We start from the raw sequence: 14,800 nt of genomic DNA, 5'->3' as shown, positions 1-14,800 counted from the left end.
CCTCTCTCTGCAGTGAACATGACACCTTTCCCTTCTGAGCTCCTTTGACATAGCCTCTCCTTTGTTTTCTTAAATGTCAAAAACCAAGAAAGCCTGAGGCTACATGCTACAATTCCATTACGCAGACTCTTAAACACACAGAGCACCAGAGTCCATCGCAAACTCAAAAGGGGCCTGAAGTAAAAGGAATCTTTAATTTGGGGGGCTATAGAGGGCAATTTCTAAATGTGCCCCAATAGGTTATGTGTTACATCCTTAGTCACCCCATTCTTCTCTCATGAAAACTACCCTGGAGCTTCTACTTGGACATCAGCTCTTTTTGGCCTCAGGCACTCCTTTAATCTCTCCGGGCTTCCTTTTTCTCACCTTCCAATGGGAATTCTAATTGCTACCTATTAAGATTGTAGTGGGAATTAAGAAAAGGCTTTAAAAGTCCATGCAAAGTAGCTGGTACATAAGAGGAGCTCAGTGAATATTAGGTGTCACCAATTCTCATTTCTCTGTGGTCTTTACTTTGATTTTAACTTTTCCTTTATTTTTCAAATCTCTTGCCACATAGTTATCTATCTCTCTGGATCTATGAACAAGCTACTATCTCTTTAACTGCTCCTGGAGGAATAGTTTTATTCATTCATTCCCTTAGCAAGTATTTCTGAGTATCAAATATGAGCTGGAGCCAGGCACTGGAAAAAACTTAGTGAATGGGGTGTGTATTGTGTCTGCCCACATGGAGCTTATCTCCTACTTTACACTTCGTTGCCTGCTTGACAGATGATAGTTTCACTGCTGGCTCAGTTTCTGTGCACACCAGATTGGTGTAAATTATGTGAATTACCAGCATTTTAGCTGTGATTCCACCTCTCTGTCTCCTGCATATCCTCCAGAGAGGCACACAGAACAGATAATTCACTCTCAGAGTTTAAAACCTGGGCCTCAGACCAGCAGCATCAGAATCACTGGAATGTGATTTAAAAATGCAGATTTCTAGATTTCCTCCCAGGTAGCTTGAAGCCAAAATACTTAGGAATGAGACACAGGAACCTGCACTTTAAGTGAGTTTCTGATAAGACAGTATGAAATTGACCAGAGGGTGGTAGGGAGGAAAAAGAGGGGGAATGATAATGTTTTTTTCCTATATAACATCTGGGGAAATGTTGGTACCATGTCCCAAAAGTATACAACTACAAGTAAGTAAGGAAAGTGGAATTTGAAAATGCTACATATCGTAGACTGCTCCAGCCTCTAGAAAACAGTATGAAAGTCTCTCAAAAGATTAAAAATGGATTTGCCATATGACCCAGCAAGTCCACTCCATGGTATCTATGTACCCTAAGAACACAAAAACACTAATAAAGGAAACCTGCATTCCCATGGTCATTGCAGCACTGTTTACAATAGCCAAGCTATGGAAACAACCTAAGTGCCCCTGAAAAGATGAGTGGATCAAGAAGGTATGATATATATCCACAATGGAATACTACTCAGTCATCAAAAAAGATAAACTCATGCCATTTGTAGTCACATGGATAAGGCTGGAAGGGATTATGTGAAGTGAAATAAGGAGGAGAAAGACAAATATACAAATGCTGGATAGTATCACTCATATGTGGAAAATAGAGAAACCAAACAAAGGATCAGATAAAGTCAAACTTAAAAATTAATTCTTGAAAACTGACTACAACTGAGGCAACCAGGGGGAGGGGTGAGGGTGAGAACAAAGTGAGGAGTGGGCACAATGGATTATGGTGGTGGATTGTTGGTGCTTTGTGGTGTGTGTGGTGTGGTAACAACACCTGAGGGGATCCTGTACTTCCAAAATACTAACAATGATATAAATAAACATTGCCCCCAAAATACAAATTTTTAAGAAAAGATGCATATTGACTCTATGAGACAATATTAGATTCCAAGTACTAACTTTTTGAAAAATCACCACCTCTTCTTTGGTGTCACTGAATATAACAGGTTGAACCAAATCTTTTGATCCTAAAGCTATCCTCTTTGTGTAAATACTAGGGTTTAAGATGCCGTGGGAACTCTCTAGAGGTCCATCTGGTATATTAGAACAGTAACTTGTTAAATAGAAACCAGTGAGGTAAATGCAATGTTTAAAACAAATACTTGCTCCCAGGAAATACCTCCTGCACTGTGAAGATCATGCTAGAATCAGAATGTTGGCACGGCAAGGGGCATCAGAGATCATCAAACCCAAACTCCTCATTTACAAAGAAGGAAACAGAATATCTGGTGAGGCAAGTCACCTGCTCAACGTCTGACAGTAAGTCACCGTTAGACCTGAGACTAGAACCCAGGAGTCCTGGCTGCCAATTCAGTGCTCTTCCCACTGCTCGATTCAATGCCTGATCACGCTTCATATTCCCTTCTCGAGCCAACTTTCACCCATGATTCAGTTACAAACACAGTAGGTTCTGAACTTCTTTAAAGGAAGGAGTAAACTGAGGAAGATAAATAATAGTGATTACCTGATGGAAAGTCTAAGAACAAACAGCTCCAAAAAGGCTGATTCTATTAGTAATGTCTGATCTTCTTTAGGGAGATCAGTAAATCCGGGAATCTTTTCTGCCCAGCTTCTGGATACATCAATGGAGGCTGTCAGAAGGTTGTAGAACTGTTGTACATGCTCAGCATCTGTGCCTGCAGCGGCCTGGTCAGTGGGACAGTACTAAAATGCAAACCGCAGATTGCAGCGTTATCTCAGTTCAACTGATTAACAACATCATTTTTGCAAACTGGCTCTTCCAATGCTTAAATCCATACTCTTAGGTCCCACTGTTTATAAAAGCCCTTTAGCACTCACGGTCTCATCTGATTCTCACAATAACCCTGTGATATAATAAATAGAGTGAATTTTGTCACCACTTAATAGAAATTTGCTTACATTTCATTAAATGCAGTAGTTTTCAACCTTGACTGCAATTACCCAGAGAGCTTTAAAAAACACTCATGTCGGGGTCATATCCACAGTGATGCTAACATAACTGGTCTGGGATGGGATTGGTCATCAGGAATTTTAAAAGCTCCCCAGGTGATTCCAAAGGGCAGCCAGTGTTGAAAATCATCGCACCAAGGTGTGTGTGCAAGTGTCGACTGATTCCACTGGATAGCACAGCTGTTTCCAAACAAGATGCTTAATTAACCCATGGTTCTCAAAGTGTGGTCTTGGGAATATACTAGAAATGAAAATCTTGGGCCTCACCCTAGACCTACAGATTAATAACTCTGGGGGAGGCCCAAGAAATTGTTTTATCATAATGATTAGGCGATTCGCATGCACACTGAAGTATGGAATCATAAAACTAACCAAGATAGAATGATTTTTGTTGCTGTAGATGGATTTCTGTGAAATAAAGCAAACTAGGATAGGCCGGGTGGGATACTGACTTCTTGGCAGAAGAAGGGCCCAAAGGCCTGGGATGCGTGGCTTCTTTAAATTAATGAAATTAAAAATTGAGTTCTTCAGCTGTACTAGCTACATTTCATGTGCTCAGTACCATATGTGGTATAAAACATTTCCATCATTTGCAGAACATTCTATTGGACAGCACTGATCTAGAGGGTTTCGAGATAAGAAAGGTACAACTAGGAACAGTCTCTACCCTGCTTGTGGACATTCTGGTAGAGTCAGGGTTTTGCTTGAATCACTAGAAGATCTCTCCTGCTTGGGGCAGGAAGAGTGATGTGGCAAGATAATTGAGGAACAGCAAAGCAAAGACTTAAGAGACAGATCTGCATAAATTCTTACGTAAGTGTGTACATCATGGCCTTCACACTAACACCTGAGGGTGCTTTTACATCCCTTTTCTCAACTGATCCTCCTGGGGCACAGGTTTAATCCTTATTTTACAGATGAGAAACCCCGAGGCTCAAAGAAGCGAAGAGATTTCCCCCTAGTTACATAACCAACTGTGGTAGAGCCAAAAGCTAAACATGGCCCAGTGATTTCAAGGCTTAACCTCCTGGCTGTGAATGTCTGACGTTACTACCTGGTCGTCCAGTTTAAAGGATTGTTATGCTGGGCTCCAACTGGAGGCCTTCAGACATATATTTACTGGGCTACGTTTATGTCAGCAGAACAGTGACTGTCACGTAATGGAACTTCAATGAATCATGGCTGAATATTGTTTCATGTGCGAATAGTCAGGGGAGTTCCTTGTTTGGCCACCGTGCCTAAAGGCTGGAGGAAAAACATCAAGTTAAATAGCCAGGTGCTTACTGGGGGACCCTACTTAGGTGTGAGGAAATGAGGCACTGTTTTGATTGGACTTCCTCTTTTTTTTTTTCCCTTTGTGCTTCCCAAGAGGCTCATGAAACAACAAAAGAAACACCCCCAAGGACACCAGCAACCCTGACCCTAGGTTTGTCCTGGGTCCTAATCTGTGAAATAATGTAGCTGTACACTTATTTAGTTGCCTGGGGTCAATTCACTTTTCTGAGCCTCAGTTTGCTTCTCTATAAAAGGGGGATGCTGTGATGATTAAATATGATACTACTTGTGAAGCATCTGACAGAGCATGTTTAACGAATGACAACACTGATGATACTGAATGTCTGTGACACATTGTCCCTCAGCTTCCATATTTCTAAAATGAGGGAAGGGGTTGAACCAGAACGTTTCCTGTTTGCAGCCCTGACTTTCTAGAAACCCATAACATCAGGCCCAATTCAAAACCCTGGCTCCTCTGTTCCCAAGCATTCTCTTGAAGGCTGGGATTCTCAGAAGCCCTCGATGTCCTATGATGTAATGGACCATGGGAGCCAAGTCCAGGAGAAGGAAGCAGTCCTCTTTCCCAAGGATATTAATTCCAGGATGGTGGCAGGATCCTGGTGTGGTAGACACCTTCTCTCACCTCTTTCAGCATCTACACTATCCACTGGAGGAGAGTGGGAAAAAAGGAATTTTATGTTATTATTTTTTTACATTCTCCTGTTTGATAAATCTAACTGCATTTGCTCTCCAAGGGCAAGATGAAATTCAGGGTAGAACCATTTTTTAAAAGCTGGTAGCACTACACAGGAAATTACCAAGTGTGTGGTAATGTGGAGTAGAGAAAATAAGTTGGATCAGGTAGCAGGTCATGGGGTCCTCCTTCTCCAGGTTCTGGCAGTGATTTACTGTGCAACCCTAAAGTCACTTAACCTCTCTGTGTCTGCTTCTTCCTCTGAAGGCACTGGACTAGCTAATTCCTAAGATTCCTTCTGACTCTTGCATTCAATAATAGAAATTGTTTCTATTATTGATTTCTAGTTTAGTTTCATTGTGGTCTGATAGAAAACACTTATGATTTCTATTTGTTTTAATTTATTAAGGTGTGTTTTATGATTCAAGATGCAGCCTATCCTGGTGAATGTTCCATGTCATGGCTTTTGCATTTGATGATTCTAAATGTTGCTAATCACACCAGGTATGATGAAATTGCCTAGAATTTGACACGGATTCAGCACTATTTTGTTTTATAACAGTGTATTAAATGGAGAGAAAAGGACTATAGGCCTGGGAATGGAGCCTAACATTTTCCTTCTTCACTAATTTCCCTGAAACCATGGCTCACAATTCAGCAATTTCTCTGCTTCCAATATTTGCTCAATATCCTCAAGAGTGCCTGGTTTTCACCCAGAGCCCTCTGCAAGCCTCTGCCCCTGCTGGCTTACATTTCATGCATCCTGCACACAGGGAAATGTAGTCCCTGCATATACTACATATGTAGTTTTCTCTGATGGCTCCAGCAAGGGGTAAATCCAGCAGGCCTGATGTACCAGATTCCAGCCAGACCCTCTAGGTTTCACCTACAGTGGTTCTGGTCCACATTCTAGAATTCTGGAGTCAAACTGCATTCAACCTGAGCAACCAGCAAGTTGGGGGATGACTAGAAGATCAGCACATGACACTGGGGGAAAAAGACAACTAAGAATCCCCTTTACTGAATATATGATTTAAAGAAACAGGATAAAACATTTTTGATTCTTTCTCTGCCTGGCCTAACAGTTTATAAAACCTCATTCAAGGAATTCTGGAGTAGCAATCTGAAGAACTGGGCCCCCAATTCGGCTTCTATACTCTTCTATGAGCCAAACTATATAAACATAGTATTTTGACATTGTACTTTAACATAGAACTCTAAACATTGGCAATCTGTTTTCCTCTACATTTCTTCTTTTCTGATTTAATTGCTCCCCCCCAACAATAAACAACAAAACTAAAAAAAAGCCCTCCTCTTCTACCAGCAGGATCACTGTAGTTAGGTATTTGTTTCCTTCATCTCTCTTTCACTGGCATGTCAGCTCCATGAGGGAGGAACTTCCCATCAACAATGTTCTCTAGAACAGTGCCTGACACCTAGGGGCTATTTAACATATATTTGCTAAATGAACTAATTCCTGGAAAATTCAAATTTCTCCTGCTCATTCCATCTCAGCACCCCCAAAAAGCTGGCAAATAGGTGATTCAAAGTAAAACTGAATTGTTCTTACTAAATTATACTGTTGGTATTAATAACTGCATTTGCCAAAGAATCATCCAATGGGCTTGTTAGGTATAGATTTCTGCCTGCTCCCCCCGCCCCTCCACTGCCTCCCCATCTCCCAACACACACACTCCAGTTCTGATCCAGTAGGGCTGGGAGTAGTATGGGAATCTGCAAACACCCTGGCTCTTTCTGACAGAGGCAGCCTGGGTACTGCACTTTGGGGAATGCTAACTATGCCTAGTGGAATCCTAGCAGGTGTAATAGACTGAGGATCTGGAATAGAGAAGGTTGGAAGGATTACTGGAGTGCATTTAGTGCTTTAACATTGTACCTCAATGTTAAATTGAGGTACTCCTCACCATGCAGGAAATTGAGGTCCACAGGAGGGCAGGAACTGGTCTGAAATCATCTAGTCAATTGGTGGTAATATAAGAGGGTCTTCTGGGTAGGTTCACAAGACCACTCTCTTTGCTGACTCTTCATGCTCTTTACTTTGTAGTTCTAATTGTCTCATCATTTCTCAGGATCTCTTGTTGACATATTTAAATGCCATTTGCTGATGCCTGGTTTTTCATCTCAGCAGAATTTCTTGTATTGGGAGTCTGTTACTATGCTAAGTGACACCAATTGCCAGAAAACATTCTATTTTGCTGAAAAATACTTGAAATGACCAATTAATGAGGATGTTAAGTATATTTTCTCATTGGTAATTATGCAAGCTCTGAAGCCAAGCCCCGAATCTATATATACTTGTATTGCTAAATTAAAAGCAACTGTGAGGCAGAGAATAGCAACATTTCGAGGAGAAACAAATCAAATGTGACAAGTTTTGACGGCACTGAAATACAGTGATCTGAGCTCACTTTTGAAGGAGTGAAGTTTGGCCCAAAGGAGAAGTAAAGGTCCCAGAGCCAGGAATGCTTCACAGAGCAAGAAGCTGTCTTGCTGGCCTTTCAAACATTCATTCCCTCTGTGACTTGGAACACAACTCCTCCCTCTCCCTTTCCCACAAACAGGGGAAAACCACTGACTTACTACCTTAGAGGCGCATCAGTACAAAAAGATTAGAACACACCTGTCTGGAAAATATTTTCTCATTTCTCTATTTCCCTGATTCACTAGGGGAAGCTAGCACCTTTCATAAATTGTTTTGGTCAAGTGAGCTGTTTGACTCAAATATGACGGAAAAATTCTAATTAAAATGTAAAAAGTGATGGATAGACACTAAAGTTAACATTGGTTGTCACTGAGGAGTGATATTAGGCAATAATAAATGAAGGAGAGACTTTCGTTTTTCACTTACCCACTTCTAAATGGTTTGCCTTTTTAAAAAATCTGTGGCTATATTATTGTGACTTACAGAAAAATCTAATAAAGCTTCTATTTCTAAAAAAATATAGAAGTGACAGTCTGGTGGGATAGGAACACATTACCTTGAGTAACGTGCAAGGTCAGTGCTCTGTCACTGACCTTAGGCAAGCCACTTAACCCGCCCAGTCTTTATTTACTCCTGTAAAAACATGAAGGTTGGATGGGATGCTCTCAAGGTCACCTCTAGTTCTATGAATTTGTAAATATATAAAACTTTAAGGAGCAGATATTATGAAAATTGAATTTCAATGAATGACATTCTTAAATTTCTGAAGCCATAAATTATACAACATAAAGCTGGGGCTTAAGTGAAATTATGTAAGAACATATGTGATGGTTCCTAACTCAAAGGAGGCACTTGATAAATTTGTTTTATGCTAATTTTTTAGTGAACTAAGCAAGTTCAATTTTGTTAGATGACAAATTACTTAAAACACATATTCTTATGTGTGATTGTCTGTGTGTATGTGTGTGTGTGTGTATGTGTGTATATATAAAATCACTGGCATTTGGGGACAATAAGGTAAACGCCAGAACCATAAAACCTTAGGGCTGGAAGGAAATTAGTACTATCCAAAATAACCTCTTCCCCTGAAATGCTGGTACTTGTTCTCCTTAGTTACTTCTTATGTTGGTGAACTCATGCTTCCACTGCAGTGCCTGCAGCCAAGATCTCATTCGTCCTTGTCCTCAGATTGAGCTGCAAGGGCCCCCTCCTTTTCCCTCAAGAAATTCTCTTGGGAGTAGCAGTTTCCTTTGCATCAAGGCAAAAGGCTGACCAAATCCCACCAAACCTTCTCACTTCCTGTCCACATATTTCCATTTTCTCTAACCACCTCTTACAAGTTTCCAGAAACATTGGGTCTACGACCTTCTTAAATCCCAACTTGGAACTCAGAAGCATGGTCTGATGGGACAGAATCCAGGGGACCCTCACCATACTTCTACTCCTGCAGTTCAAGGCCATTTAACACCCCTCTCTCCCACCACACATACACTTTGTTGCTTTATATTGCCTGTGTATGGAATAAACTCTTCGTAACATGAACCACTGACAGGCCAAGGTTCTCCCATTTTTTGAAATCTAAATGCTGAGATTCACATTTATTTTTGTTAACTTTCTTCATGATGGTTTCAGCCCATCCTGTTCCAACCTGTCGAAATCACTCTGAATGTTGATACTGACATCCATCATATTAGCGATCCCTCCCAGCTTTCTGTCATCTGCAAATGTGATCAGCATGCTTTCTATGTCTTCATCCAAGTTTTTGATGAAAACTCAGTGTATTTTTTAAAAAGTCTTTTAATTTAATTGATTTGGGTCCAATTTTCGATAATTTTGTAAAGCTATCTAAAAGGAGGAAAATCCAAACTATGAGGTCCAACCTGATTCAAAAACAATGCAATAAAATAAATACACTTTACAAAATTGAGCCAGGCCCCAAAGGTAGTATCAATGTGACCCAGACTCTGGCATGCTTAATCTGCTATTTTGGACAAAGCTAACAATTAAATTGGATAAATGTTTGTTGATGAGGATGATGACTCCAGTCTAACACACTGAACAGTACAGAGGCAAGCAAACACGCTGGATTGATTTTTCAGTATGGAGACAGTTCCCAGCTGGGACAACTCAAAGTGCTAGGGCGGCTTTGTCACTGAATGACTAATTAGGCCAGGTAGCCCAATAATTGTATAATTTGGGGCCCAAAAAAATCACTTTTGGGTTTAAATTCTCTGAACTGACCATTAATCGCAATTTCGAATGCTTTGGAACAATATCAGACTGTGCGCTGTGGCCTCAGCGTTGGCAGCACATAGAAGCTTCTTTAGTTCAAGCAAATTGCATAAAAGGGAGGACAGAGTTTTTTCAGGGAGGATAAATTTTTATTTCTGAATACTTTTCTTGCATCTCCTCTCAATGAAACCAGAGAAGCTGTGAAACTTGGTATTTAGGAGCATAGACTTAGGGATCCAATACACTTGACTTTTCTAATTCTATATTTGGTACATACTAGCTATGTGAACCTGGGTAACTCAGTCCTTTAACCTTTTCCAGTTTTAATTTCCTCATCTATGAGTTAGAAATGGTAACACCTACCTGAATGATATTGCAACATGGCACCTGACAGATGTACTGTTCATGCTCATTAGAACTCAATAAATGGTAGAACCAAATTGGTTTGGTCAAGGAAAAAACATACAGGGAACTGGACTAAAGCTTTAACAAGTATGATCTTGTTTCAGTCTTCACAGTCCTAAGGAGTAGATAATATTATTACTCCATTGTAGGAAACTGAGGCATTAAAAGGTATAATGAGTTGCTCAAAGTCACCCACTTCATAAATGATGGTGCTAGGGTTTTAATCTAGGCCTGCCTGGTTCCAACGTCTAAGTCTTTAACCACAGCATTATTCTGTCAGACTATTATCTGAAACTTGACTTTAGTCAAGAGATGCTACTTATAATCAGAGTAAGAGTCCTCAGCCTTTGGTGCTAAGGATCTACCATGCTACTCCTATCAAGTCTTGTGATCAGGTGTTGAGAGGAGGCTTCACAATCTGTAATGAGGGTGAAGATGAGGGCATGAGGATCACAGCGGGTGTATCAATCACCCTTTCATTTCTGTCAACATTTCAACTGAAAGGAGGGCACATCTCAGACAGGCTCACACTCTTTGCCAACTGTTCAACCAGAAGTTTGAAATACTGATTAGACCTTGGGAGGCCACTGTGGTAGTAACTGCCAAGCCAGGTCACCCAGCTGGACATTCTTGGTCTGTGCAGAATGTGTTTCTACAATTTTTAAGAAAGCTCAGAGTGGAGGTAACTATCCTTGCCTTTCATGGTTCTTTAAATGATTAATGAGACAATCTGTCACAGTATCTAGTATGAAAAAAATTACTCAACAATTGTGATCCTTCTTCCTTTCTTTCTTTGGTGTGACGCTGTCTTATTAGAAGTTTGCTTTTCTAAGTCGTTTTTTTTTTTTAAACTGCCTTATAGTAATGTTTACACATTTGCTCAGAAAATCCTTTCACATACTGCTTCTCTGTGTTATCATAATTTCTGGGAATCTACAAAATTCAAACTGATATTTTACAATACCTCATATGAAATTAAAATGTTGATATTTTTGGTTGACTTAAATAACGACGACAGTAATCATTTATGGTTTTCAAAACATTTTCCCAAACACCATTCCTGTGTGACTGATGTTCAAATCATCCCTCTGAGGTTAAATATTGTAATCATCTCCACTGTAGGGATGAGAAAGCCAGGAGTGGGAGCCAGGTGACACAAACAGGAAGCAGCAGAGGCAGCGTTCTATTCCCATCTTCCTGACACCTCCTAACATCAAGGTTAGGGCTTGCTCCTCTCCATCAGTGGTCTAATCCCTCTGAATAAACAGCAGGTCAATCAATGCCCATGCGATTGGGTGAACTACTTAAGGATAACCTGAGGCTCACCCAGATGGTTTGATCACAATATGAAAAAACCAGTAGTCACTTTGTGTGAACCATGAAAGAAATCTACAGATTGTAAGTCACCTGTGCAGATTTTCATTGGCACAACCACCAGGAATCCTGCAACAATGGATATGACAGGTGCAGCACTGTCAGGGTCATTTGTTAAGGCATTTAGAGATTCAATAAAGCAAAAATTATTTGGTGCAATGGATGCACTGAGATTGCTAAATGAAGTAAGAACTGTAGAAAATGCATGAAAACAGTTTAGCACAGTGCCAGGCACAAAATCATTCAACCAACGCCTTATTACTAGTATCATAACAGAGACTGTGAATATTCATTGGAAAGCAGGACATCACACAACTTACTCTGGAATAATCAAGATCTCTGGGCGTTGAATCTGTTAAAGCTCGGACAAGGGCATTCATCATACAGACTGGAGGAGAAGGCGGGGAGGGTTGAGAAGCTTCCTGCTGTAATGGGCTCTTTGGTTTGGAAGGCAGCCGACCTCTCCTCCCTTTCAGACTATCTGTACGGACAACTGATGCCGAAAAAAAGAAAGAAAGAAAAATGTCTTCAAAGATATCCATGAATAGCCATAAATCACAGAAAGGAATCAAAACACACTACAGTTGAGCAATCATTAATGAGACCAACCATTTAAAAGTGGTAATAAGTTTGGAATAAGTTCACACAATGATTTAATGAGAGTTGAAACAAGCAGCATAAAAGTCATCCTATACTTACATTTGATAATGAATTAGCCCTAAAAGTCTCCTTCTTAAATAGAACAAAGATGTATGTACACAAGCTCTCTATTGATTTTGAGAAATTAGAATAAGTGGCCCTCAGCTATTTTTAAATAAAATGTTGGAAGGAGAGGGAAACGAGGAAAATTCACCATCCCAACGTAAATATTAACATTTTTTCAGTGACAGCTGAGAATATGTATGAGCAAGCTGGATAAAAAGCATTATATTCTTACCTTCTTTAACCATTCCAACACTGAGACATTTCTGGAATCGACAGTACTGACATCGGTTTCGGCGCCTCTTGTCCACGGGGCAGTTTTTATTTGCCAGGCAAACATATTTTGCATTTTTCTGCACTGTTCTCTGAGAAAATACAATACAGAGATAGTCAACTAATAGTTTCTGGAAAGAGGTAGGACCTGACAAGATGTATTTTAATTACAATGTGAAAAGCGACAGTGCAATTCGTATAATTAGATAAATTTAATTTCCTAACACGCTAGCCTGCAGGAAAAACAATTTTATTAGTGTTAGCTGCTGACAATGAAAATCATCTCAGATTGTTCTGAAGCAAGTCTCAGGAGACACCCAAGTCTGAATGATAAAATCATATCTGAAATTACCAGGTCAACATATCATACCTTGGAGGATTAGATTATCTCCACTTTTAATATCCCTTTGGGAACAATTTTCTACTTGTTCTACTCCCCTGATTATTGCTGACCTTATTAAAATAAAATCAAAATTATCTGGGATGTACTTTGTTGACTATTACTATTGTAAGTCAAATATCATAGTAGCTGGCTTTGTTCCCCAATAGGGGCAAAATCATAAAAAGCAAAAATCATGACTTGTCTAATTACAGCATATAGGAAATAATGTTTTAATGCAAAAAAAAAAAAACCCAAAAAACTCTTAACCAGCCTGTGTACCTTATTTTAGAGCTAAAAGAATATATCTGGTAACCTGGCCATTTTTTATTTTTGAATGCAAATATTAAAATTGAATACTAAAAATCACTATTACATCCAAGGAAAAAAAAAGAATGAAAGACATATGAGAGCCATTATTTTTAATGAAAATCCCCATTAGTAAGTTATTTCATAAATTACTGTGGACATGGATAGCAAAATAACCTTATTGCAAAAGACACATCACAAAACTTGGGCTTGGATATAAGATAATGTATTCTTCAGAATCACATATAATTTTAAAATGACACATGGAGAAATAACCAAGCATATTTTATGCTCCAAAATTTTAAAGTGCTTTATTTTTTTAAATTAAAAACATTTGTGCAAATGGCTGTGTTTTTACCACTTATGGTGAAATCATTCAGAAATAACCTGAACCTAAAACACTCCAACAGAGCATTAGGTTGGAATTTATCTGACAAATTACATGGTAAGAAATCCAGGTAATTTGGGATTGGTGATGTATTTTGTGTCTAAAATTCTAGATTTACTTTTACTCTTTCAGCAACCCTCAACCCACATGTACAAGTTTTCACCCTCTCAGCTTTCAATTTCATTTTAGGAGATAGTTCCTAAAATGCTTATAGAATACCTTAAAAATCTAACAAAGCTAGATACATTTCCTCTTGCTTTGGTAAGATGATTCTCGTTTAAAATTCAAAATTCCAAAATACAAACATACTTCTGAATTTCCAGCATTTAAATTCTCAGCAGTTTGTAAGGATAGGAAATTTGTGTTTCCTGAATGAAGCTCTCCTTCACTGAACGTGCAGTAATTTCTGAAACTCTGTTTTTTGCCAGCAACCTCAATGCTATGTGCCAATGTGAGCACCAGTGGCATTTTGCTTCAGGTATACATTTTCCCAATAACCTGAAACCTTCCCTACATTTGTGCACAGTTTAAGGACAGGGAGAGATCGTTACAGTTCAATCACTGAATTCCCATCATTAACTGCACTTCATGTCACATTTTTAAAGAATTCAATTTAATGGTAGAAAGCCACTAGGTAAAACCTGCTCCCTTTCCCTTAATTAACAGATCTGTGGGGTGGTTCTTCCTCATCCTACCCCCACTCGTTCAAGTATAGATTTGTTTTCAAGGGATTGTTACAGAAAAGTGAAGCTGTTGGGGAACATTTAATTGACATTCTTAGGCTAGGGATATGTATTATCACTCTAGTATTTTGGTGAACTCCCAATTATTCAGGGGGTGATTACATTTGTGGGTTACTGGTAGTTCTCCTTAATTGTTTTTCTTTCTTTTTCCCCTTTTGGCTGCCCATTTCATTGCCCTTCAGTGTTTCCACTAAGATGCTGTAAAAATCAAATGTGCTCAGGGAATTCAGTTATTTGAAAGTAGCCCTGGTAAAGCTTGAGTAGTTAAGAGGGAAAAAAATGACCACACTGAGGGTTCTTCTACACTTAAAACATCACAATCTTACATACCTGTATGACATTTAAGATATTGCACAGTCTTTCCACAAGAGTATTCTCATTTATCTGCAGAATTTAATTAATCACATGAATCCTCTCCCTAGATCAAAAATAACTGTTGTTTGTTGGGAGGTAGATCAACCCACAAATGTGCATTTTTGCAAATACTTTGTAGTTGGAAATTAATAATGAATTAACATTTTATGGTCCTTTAAAGATTATGAATTGCTTTCATACATATGTTATCTCATTGAATAATGCCCTTTTCTGAATTTTATTCAACTAATAGAGAAACTGTAGCCTGGAAAGACATGT

At 39.1% G+C, this 14,800-nt stretch overlaps 1 protein-coding gene across 1 annotated transcript in view; it reads right to left on the bottom strand.

Annotated features, from left to right (window-relative positions):
* Window positions 1-14,800, bottom strand: part of NR4A3 (nuclear receptor subfamily 4 group A member 3) — a 35,510-nt gene that overhangs the window by 16,180 nt on the left and 4,530 nt on the right. Inside the window, exons 3-5 of the mRNA XM_037494091.2 lie at window positions 12,311-12,440; window positions 11,694-11,866; window positions 2,484-2,683 (exon numbers count right to left, since the gene is read on the bottom strand). Coding sequence (XP_037349988.1) covers window positions 2,484-2,683; window positions 11,694-11,866; window positions 12,311-12,440 — 503 coding nt within the window. The remainder of the gene's footprint in view (window positions 1-2,483; window positions 2,684-11,693; window positions 11,867-12,310; window positions 12,441-14,800) is intronic.

The sequence above is a fragment of the Talpa occidentalis genome, unplaced genomic scaffold, assembly GCF_014898055.3.
Source record: "Talpa occidentalis isolate TD23 unplaced genomic scaffold, MPIMG_talOcc4v2.1 talOcc4.7, whole genome shotgun sequence".
In the NCBI taxonomy this organism is placed as follows: Eukaryota; Metazoa; Chordata; class Mammalia; order Eulipotyphla; family Talpidae; genus Talpa; species Talpa occidentalis.
The sequence above is the reverse complement of the archived record's forward strand: the minus strand, read 5'-3'. Positions and strand labels throughout refer to the sequence as shown.